Source organism: Leuciscus leuciscus (genome assembly GCF_965113295.1).
Source record: "Leuciscus leuciscus genome assembly, chromosome: 24".
In the NCBI taxonomy this organism is placed as follows: Eukaryota; Metazoa; Chordata; class Actinopteri; order Cypriniformes; family Leuciscidae; genus Leuciscus; species Leuciscus leuciscus.
The window spans coordinates 31851297-31860148 of record NC_138723.1 but is presented as its reverse complement, the minus strand read 5'-3'; the positions used below and the strand labels follow the sequence as shown (position 1 = coordinate 31860148).

The following is an 8852-nucleotide window of genomic DNA, read 5'->3' as shown; positions in this document are numbered from 1 at the left end:
CCCTGTGACCCTGTTATGCTGTGTCCCCTGTGACCCTGTTACCCCTGTGACCCTGTTACCCTGTGTCCCCTGTGACCCTGTTACCCTGCAACCCCTGTGTCTGTTACCCTGTGACCCCTGCGACCCTGTGTCCCCTCTTACCCTGTGACCCCTGTTACCCCTGTGACCCTGTGTCCCCTGTTACCCTGTGACCCTGTGACCCCTGCGACCCTGTGACCCCTGTGACCCTGCGACCCCTGTGACCCCTGTGACCCTGCGACCCCTGTGACCCCTGTGACCCTGTGACCCCTGTGACCCTGTGACCCCTGTGTCCCCTGTGACCCTGTGACCCCTGTGACCCTGTTATTGTTTGGACTGATTACCCGATCTTTTTTTGACCTCTTGCCTGTTTTCTGGATTATGTCTTTGGATTACCCTCTGTTCAAACAAACTGCATTTGGATCCTCAAGCTTCGTGTCTCAGAGCAGTACATGACAATATATGTGTTCTACATGTACAAAGAAGCTGTAATTGATTTATTAGTATCATTCTGTGGTTCTTTGGCCATCTCACCTCATACTCGTGTATTGCAGATCTACAGTTTATCCTTTTCTTCCGACTGTTAAAAAGAAACCGAAACAAGTCATTTCATTGTTTTGTGCAATATTCAAATGTACTTTTGCATTAGTCTAAAAGCAAATTATATTACTCTTTGTTGATACATTTTTATTTACATTGCATATAGTATGATGGTGATCATGATAGTGAATATTGCACATGCCACTGCGATCACTGCCCAGACGAGCAAACCAACATTACTATGATCTGAAAGAGGGAGAAGATCATAATTAAATCTACAAACTAAGAATGACACTAAGAAATTCTGTGGAAGGTCTAAAGCAGAAATCACAGTCAATGTTTAGAGGATTTAATGTCACAGTTACTGAACCATCATGAACTCACACATGACGTTTAAAGTCACAGCATCAGAGTATTTCTCTCCATGTTCATTGCTGGACTTGCACTTGTATTCTCCACTGTCATCAGAGCTGATCTTTGAGATGCTGTAGATTCTTCCAGATCCTACAAGCGTTCCTCCTTTAATCCAGCTGATTTCTGCAGGAGGGTTTGAGTCACTGCTGCAGTTCAGAGTCACTGAATCTCCCTCCACTATTACTCCAGATGGACTGATGGAGATCTCAGCATTCACTGGAGGATCTACAGGAGAAATATTTGAAATTTCATTTTTAATCTTCAGACTTCAGACCACAGACTTCATACCCGTCTCAGAATAGCTCAGAAGATAAGGACAGATTGTCCTCTTGTAATCTGCAATTGGTGAGTAGCTACTTTTGTGGCTTTAGCCCCTGATTATTGTCAAATGCCCCTGATATTTGTGAAGATTCATTCATATTATAAATGTCAAATAATATAGATTTTAATATAAAATCTTGCACTTAAAATAAATTCTTCACCCTACTGAAGTGGTGATGAAAAATTGTTGTTACAAAAAATACGTTTGTTATCTATTGATGCATTTAAAAATGTTCTTAGCACCCCCTCTGAACTGTACAATTTTATTATACACTAAAGAAAACACACTCACACATGACATTGAGCTGAACAGCAGGAGAGATGAGAGTGTGTCCGTCTACAGCACAGCTGTATCTGCCTGAATCCTCTCTTCTCACTGGGTTGAGGAGGAGTGTGTTACTGAGGTTAGTTAATATCATCTGTGAGTTTCTGTACCAGATGAATGTGTCTCTGTCAGTCGGAGCGCAGCTGCTTTTACATCTCAGATTGACTGGATCTCCCTCTGTCACTCTCTCAGGAGACTCCACCTGAAGATCTGAACACAACACACACATTATATCTAGTGCTGCGGTCATACACTGATTATTATTCAACATAATGCAGAAGAAGAGATAAAACTGCACCTGTGACAGTAAGAGTCACTCCTGGATAACCAGTATATTTTCCACCAGGTTTATCAGTGATGAATCTGAAATAGTACATGTGTGAATCCTTCAGTGTCACATGACTCAGTCTGACGGTGCAGTTCTTCTGTTTATCTCCCAGATACTGAAGCCTCTGACGGTATTCAGGGTCCTCAGACAGATCTGGAGGCTCTTTATCATCTATTACCGGTGTTTTGGTCCAGAACACTTTCTTGATCTGATGTTCTCTAGGGTATTTATAAGTGCATCTCATAATCACTGTTGAGTCATTTACTGCACAGATGTGTGACATATATCTGTATCTCACACCCCAATCAGCAACATCACTGAAAACTCCTGAAACACACATTAAAGGGATAGTTCACACAAAAACGATTGTTTCATATTTACTGACCCCTCGTGTTCATTACATTCTTCTTTTTTTTTACACATTAAACACATTAAAAACATTAATATAATCATTATTGATGCATGTATATATTGTACATTAATCAGAAGAATTTAAACATTTATCTAAAGTTATTATTCTTTTTCATTTTAGCTCTGACTGCCTTTATTTTTTTACTTTATTTGGATGATTTTTTCTTTCACAGAAATTTGTTTGTGAAAGGGGTTTGAACAGGGGGGTCCGCACTCATGATTTGAAAGAAAAGTGACTAAAGAACAATAAAATCTTCTCCGGCATGAGCGACTCACCGTGAATCATGAGCAGAAACACCAGAGGAAGAGGAGGAGCCATCATCAGTGACATCACTACAAGAACACAGGATCACACACACACACACACACACACACACACACACACACACACACACACACACACACACACACACACACACACACACACACACAGTGAGCATTATAAAAACAATCTTTAGCTTTAAAAACATTTCCATAAACAATTTTTCATTGAGAATATTTCCTTTTGATTATGTGAGTGGTTTCTACAACAGTAAATAGACTATAGACTGACTATATTCACTCAGTAACCAGCGTAACTCTTACCGTGTTCTGGCGAGTCTCTCAGGCGTTATACTGATCAAATTCTCATGGTTAACAGTGTTTATTTCCAAATGCTTGCACAGTAAATGTTTCTTCCTCTTTCTTCACTCATGCCCACACAAGCAACTTTAGACAACATGATCCAATGGCATTTATTGATATCTAAAAAGTCATTAAACTCAACATGTTTAACAATATGAAGAAGTTTGTCCACCACTTTGGTTGGTCTAGTACAAAGATTTATTATCATCTAGGACGTATTTACAGTTTCACTTGAATTTCCACATTTTAAGATTAAAGGGATGTTCAGATATAAATGGAATAAAAATAAACGTGTTTTTTTTCTTTTTTTAACTACGTTTTTATAGTCTTTCTTCCTGGAAACATTTTCTGAAGAATTATTTAGTAAGACACTCAATATAGGCAGAACTTATATTGAGTAAGACTGGATATCGACACTTTGACCGCAGACAGACAAGTTATATTTTGTACGTCGTCTCTTTGGTCGTGTGTTGGCCATATCAAAATTCTCAAGAATATACATACTTAATGTTAGTCGTTGTTAGGACATCTCTCCTCTAGCTAACTTCCCTCTTCATGCTTCTCTCTCCTCCACCCCCCACACCCCCCTTCATGTGCAAGCACACTAACCCCCCACCCCCACCCCCCTTCATGTGCAAGCACACTAACCCCCCACCCCCACCCCCACACCATTCTTGTCGGTTATTGGCTGGAACACTGTTTGTTATGTTTCGTGGTCCAGGCTGGGCCAGTTTGTTTTTCTTGCCGTTTGTGGAGCCTGGGCTGTCTACAGAGACCGCAATTTTTTACAGTGTGTTCAGGGGACAGGCAGCTAGCGGATAGTGAGGAGATGTTTGCTGGATGTGAAAAAAAAAGTTTTGGCCTAAAAAAACGTGTGACATCACTTAGAGCACCTTTAATATAATTGAAACGGATGAGTTATACCCGAAGTTTTCCGAATTTCAACTTTCGTTTGACATTGTTTGACCTAACAAAGACTCGTTTTCTGAAATCACGGGACTTGGACAGTTTAAGATACACTTTAAAGCACAGATTTAAAACAGAATGTTGAATTTTCGTACCTTTTTATCATTTAATGTTTTATTTGAAAAGGAATAAAGAGAAAAATCTGTTACATGGACCCTTTAATACACAGATGAAATGTATAAATTATTACAGAAACAACTCTAAACTCATTTATTAATTACACATTGACTGTTTATTCATGTCACATGAATATAATCCATTACTTTCTGCAAAATGGAAACTCTTAAAATGCGTTTCATTTTTCATTGGTAGTTGTGAGGTGGATGTGTCCAGCGATGGGACAAAAGTTAAAGTTTAGCTTGTGCTTCATCTTACTGTGGCGTCTTGCTGTGGCTACAACAGAAATAAGACATTTACATAAATCAACACTACAAATGGTACAAATAATCTCAGAAAAAATTATGTATTTCTGTCAGTGAAACGACTCATATAATCCATTTTATAACAGAAAGAAAAGACTGTTTAGTATCTATTGACTAGTTGATTGACTACTGAGGACATTTTTTTATTTTCTGATGAAATTGAGAAGACTTGAGAAACTTACTGACAGATTCTTATATTCAGAAAAGCCCGACTGGGGAATAGCAGGTCTGGGATGGACAGTCTATGGCAAAAACACTTTGATTATTTATTATCTGACTTTTATATGCACAAACTCTTTTGCACATGTAGTTCCCTTTCGAGGGAACTCGAACTGCATCGAATGACACTTTGGGGGAACGCCCCTAACGTACGCGGTGGTTCTCGAAGGGTTGGTTGAGGCCCCCTTCAAACCTCTGGGCTCGGCTGACGCCAAGAACCTTTCCCTAAGATGGCTTTTTTGTTGCCCATTACTTCTCTAGGAGAGTAGGAGATCTTCAGGTGCTCTCTATATCCAATGGGTGCCTGGAGTTTGCTCCAGGCGACATTAAAGCCATCCTACATCCCAGGCCGGGCTATTTGCCTAAGGTGCCATCGAATGTGGCACGGCCTACGGTTCTGCAGGCTTTTCATCCTCCACCTCACGTGACGGTGGATGAGGAGAGACTTCATCTGCTCTGCCCTGTCAGAGCTCTTAAATTAGATATTCAGAGGTCCTCTTCACGGCGGAAGTCAGACCAGTTGCTAGTGTGTTTTCGGGTCGCCCAAGAAGGGGCTTCCCGCTTCCAAACAGACCATTAGCAACTGGATTGTTCAAGCTATATCTATGGCCTACCAGGTGTGCAATTTGCCTTCACCTTTGGCCGTGAGGGCTCATTCAACCAGAGGCATGGTGTCCTCTAGTGCCCTCCTCTGAGGGGCCCCGATCCAAGCAGTCTGCAATGCAGCAGGATGGGCCACCCCTCACACTTTCATTAGATTTTATAGCCTGGACATTCCATCTACACCTGGCACCCTTGTGCTCTCATCCTAAGTGTGCCTGTGCGCAGCTTCACACTGGGACAGTCAGGGCTCGTTGTGGCGTAGTGGGTACTCGTTCCCCCAAAGTGTCATTCGACGCAGTTCGAGTTCCCTCGAAAGGGAATGTCTCGGGTTACGACTGTAATCCTTGTTCCCTGAGAAAGGGAACGAGAACTGCGTCCCTTCGCCACGCCTTCCCCTGCCTGGGAGCGCTTGCTTCATCACAGAAGCTAACTCTATTGTGTGCCGGCATCCTTTTGTAGCTTCCGCTTATGCTGTCACATGTTACGTCATGACGCAACACCAATTGCGCTACGCTGAGGGGCGTTCCCCCAGTTCTCGTTCCCTTTCTCAGGGAACAAGGGTTACAGTCGTAACCCGAGACGTTTTTGATATTTCTCTTACTGTGAGTGTGTCGTAGAGGTCAGATGATCTGGACTTGAGGTCAAGAGCTGCATATGTGCCTTCACTGGGATCAGGTCTGGGATCATTCTACAGGAGAACAGAGAGAAGGACTAGCAACATTTAACATTTTGAAGAAGAAAAAAATGATTGTAAAAGATTTTGAATGTAATGATAACCAGTGAGAGTGCCTGGGATTACCATCAACCAACCCGGACAATCACCACACATCTACAGACTCCATTCCCCATAATCCTCAGCTCAGACTATCATCCATTATCACTTTCACCTGTGTCTCATTACCTTGTTTACTCACCCTATAATAGCCTGGTTTTCACATTCATTCTCTGCAAAGTCTTGTTTAGTGTTTGTACTGCAATTCTGAGCGTTTGTTATTCCCGTGTTCTTGGTTTTGATCTCTGCCTGTCCTTGGATTTTCCTTTTTGCCTGTGACCCCTGTGACTCCTGCGACCCTGTGTCCCCTGTGACCCTGCGACCCTGTGTCCCCTGTGACCCTGTGTCCCCTGTGACCCTGTGACCCCTGTGACCCTGCGACCCCTGTGACCCCTGTGACCCTGTGACCCCTGTGACCCTGTGACCCCTGTGTCCCCTGTGACCCTGTGAACCCTGTGACCCTGTTATTGTTTGGACTGATTACCCGGTCTCTTTTGACCTCTTGCCTGTTTTCTGGATTATGTCTTTGGATTACCCTCTGTTCAAACAAACTGCATTTGGATCCTCAAGATTCGTGTCTCAGAGCAGTACGTGACAATATATGTGTTCTACATGTACAAAGAAGCTGTAATTGATTTATTAGTATCATTCTGTGGTTCTTTGGCCATCTCACCTCATACTCGTGTATTGCAGATCTACAGTTTATCCTTTTCTTCCGACTGTTAAAAAGAAACGGAAACAAGTCATTTCATTGTTTAGTGCAATATTCAAATGTACTTTTGCATTAGTCTAAAAGCAAATTATATTACTCTTTGTTGATACATTTTTATTTACATTGCATATAGTATGATGGTGATCATGATAGTGAATATTGCACATGCCACTGCGATCACTGCCCAGACGAGCAAACCAACATTACTATGATCTGAAAGAGGGAGAAGATCATAATCAAATCTACAAACTAAGAATGACACTAAGAAATTCTGTGGAGGGTCTAAAGCAGAAATCACAGTCAATGTTTAGAGGATTTAATGTCACAGTTACTGAACCATCATGAACTCACACATGACGTTTAAAGTCACAGCATCAGAGTATTTCTCTCCATGTTCATTGCTGGACTTGCACTTGTATTCTCCACTGTCATCAGAGCTGATATTTGAGATGCTGTAGATTCTTCCAGATCCTACAAGCGTTCCTCCTTTAATCCAGCTGATTTCTGCAGGAGGGTTTGAGTCACTGCTGCAGTTCAGAGTCACTGAATCTCCCTCCACTATTACACCAGATGGACTGATGGAGATCTCAGCATTCACTGGAGGATGAATGCCAAGTTAAAGCTTTAGCTCATCTTGACACGCTGCGCTTTTTAAAATTTTGTTCACATTTTTAAAAGCACAAACATGTAAATGTATAGCTTTATGGTTTAATGGAAAATACATAAAATGCAATAAATGCAGGGTGTTTAAGTTATTGATGCATTTAAAAATGTTCTTAGCACCCCCTCTGAACTGTACAATTTTATTATACACTAAATAAAATAGACACTCACACATGACATTGAGCTGAACAGCAGGAGAGATGAGAGTGTGTCCGTCTACACCACAGCTGTATCTGCCTGAATCCTCTCTTCTCACTGGGTTGAGGAGGAGTGTGTTACTGAGATTAGTTAATATCATCTGTGAGTTTCTGTACCAGATGAATGTGTCTCTGTCAGTCGGAGCGCAGCTGCTTTTACATCTCAGATTGACTGGATCTCCCTCTGTCACTCTCTCAGGAGACTCCACCTGAAGATCTGAACACAACACACACATTATATCTAGTGCTGCTGTCATACACTGATTATTATTCAATATAATGCAGAAGAAGAGATAAAACTGCACCTGTGACAGTAAGAGTCACTCCTGGATAACCAATGTATTTTCCACCAGGTTTATCAGTGATGAATCTGAAATAGTACATGTGTGAATCCTTCAGTGTCACATGACTCAGTCTGACGGTGCAGTTCTTCTGTTTATCTCCCAGATACTGAAGCCTCTGACGGTATTCAGGGTCATCAGACAGATCTGGAGGCTCTTTATCATCTATTACCGGTGTTTTGGTCCAGAACACTTTCTTGATCTGATGTCCTCTAGGGTATGTATAAGTGCATCTCATAATCACTGATGAGTCCTTTAGTGCACAGATGTGTGAAGGACTGTAACTCACACCCCACTCATTAACATCACCCCACACGCTACAAACTCCTGAAACACACAGTAAAGGGATAGTTCACACAAAAACGATTGTTTCATAATTACTGACCCCTCGTGTTCATCACATTCTTTTTATTTTACACATTAAACACATTAAAAACATTAATATAATCATTATTGATGCACATATATATATATTGTACATTAATCAGAAGAATTTAAACATTTATCTAAAGTTATTATTCTTTTTCATTTTAGCTCTGACTGCCTTTATTTCTTTACTTTATTTGGATGATTTTTCTTTCAACAGGGGGGTCCGCACTCATGATTTGAAAGAAAGACTTTGAAAAGTGACTAAAGAACAATAAAATCTTCTCCAGCATGAGCGACTCACCGTGAATCATGAGCAGAAACACCAGAGGAAGAGGAGGAGCCATCATCAGTGACATCACAGGTGAGAACACAGGATCACACACACACACACACACACACACACACACACACACACACACACACACACACACACACACACACACACACACACACACACACACACACACAGTGAGCATTATAAAAACAATCTTTAGCTTTAAAAACATTTCCATAAACAATTTTTCATTGAGAATATTTCCTTTTGATTATGTGAGTGGTTTCTACAACAGTAAATAGACTATAGACGGACTATATTCACTCAGTAACC

At 41.3% G+C, this 8852-nt stretch overlaps 2 protein-coding genes across 3 annotated transcripts; both read right to left on the bottom strand.

Annotated features, from left to right (window-relative positions):
• Positions 1-845: 845 nt before the first annotated feature.
• LOC309489792 (sialic acid-binding Ig-like lectin 14) lies at positions 846-3422 on the bottom strand. The gene is made up of 5 exons (XM_082158704.1): positions 2757-3422; positions 2634-2690; positions 1917-2273; positions 1586-1828; positions 846-1197 (listed from the first exon to the last, which is right to left on the bottom strand). Exons 2-5 carry the CDS (start codon positions 2686-2688, stop codon positions 920-922), a joined length of 933 nt encoding a protein of 310 aa, XP_082014830.1. The 5' UTR covers positions 2689-2690; positions 2757-3422; the 3' UTR covers positions 846-919.
• Positions 3423-4153: 731 nt separating this feature from the next.
• LOC309489791 (uncharacterized protein) lies at positions 4154-8598 on the bottom strand. 2 transcript variants are annotated; one of them, XM_082158702.1, is made up of 8 exons: positions 8547-8598; positions 7841-8200; positions 7510-7752; positions 6798-6888; positions 6637-6682; positions 5793-5879; positions 4552-4611; positions 4154-4340 (listed from the first exon to the last, which is right to left on the bottom strand). In XM_082158702.1, the coding sequence occupies exons 1-8, from the start codon at positions 8590-8592 to the stop codon at positions 4314-4316; spliced, it is 960 nt and encodes a 319-aa protein (XP_082014828.1). In that variant the 5' UTR covers positions 8593-8598; the 3' UTR covers positions 4154-4313. The 2 variants fall into 2 exon arrangements, with proteins under 2 accessions (XP_082014828.1, XP_082014829.1); XM_082158703.1 differs by having other exon boundaries at positions 7841-8203; positions 8547-8588.
• Positions 8599-8852: the final 254 nt, after the last annotated feature.

Coding starts and splice junctions, on each gene's coding strand:
- LOC309489791 (XM_082158702.1), bottom strand. CDS start 8,592: ATGATGGCTCCTCCTCTTCCTCTGGTGTTTCTGCTCATGATTCACG. Junction 8,201..8,546: donor GTTTCTGCTCATGATTCACG/GTGAGTCGCTCA, acceptor GTGTTTCAGGAG/TTTGTAGCGTGTGGGGTGAT. Junction 4,612..5,792: donor ACCTCTACGACACACTCACA/GTAAGAGAAATA, acceptor TTTTTGCCATAG/ACTGTCCATCCCAGACCTGC.
- LOC309489792 (XM_082158704.1), bottom strand. CDS start 2,688: ATGTCACTGATGATGGCTCCTCCTCTTCCTCTGGTGTTTCTGCTCATG. Junction 2,274..2,633: donor GTTTCTGCTCATGATTCACG/GTGAGTCGCTCA, acceptor TGTGTGTTTCAG/GAGTTTTCAGTGATGTTGCT. Junction 1,198..1,585: donor TGTTCAGCTCAATGTCATGT/GTGAGTGTGTTT, acceptor TTTCTCCTGTAG/ATCCTCCAGTGAATGCTGAG.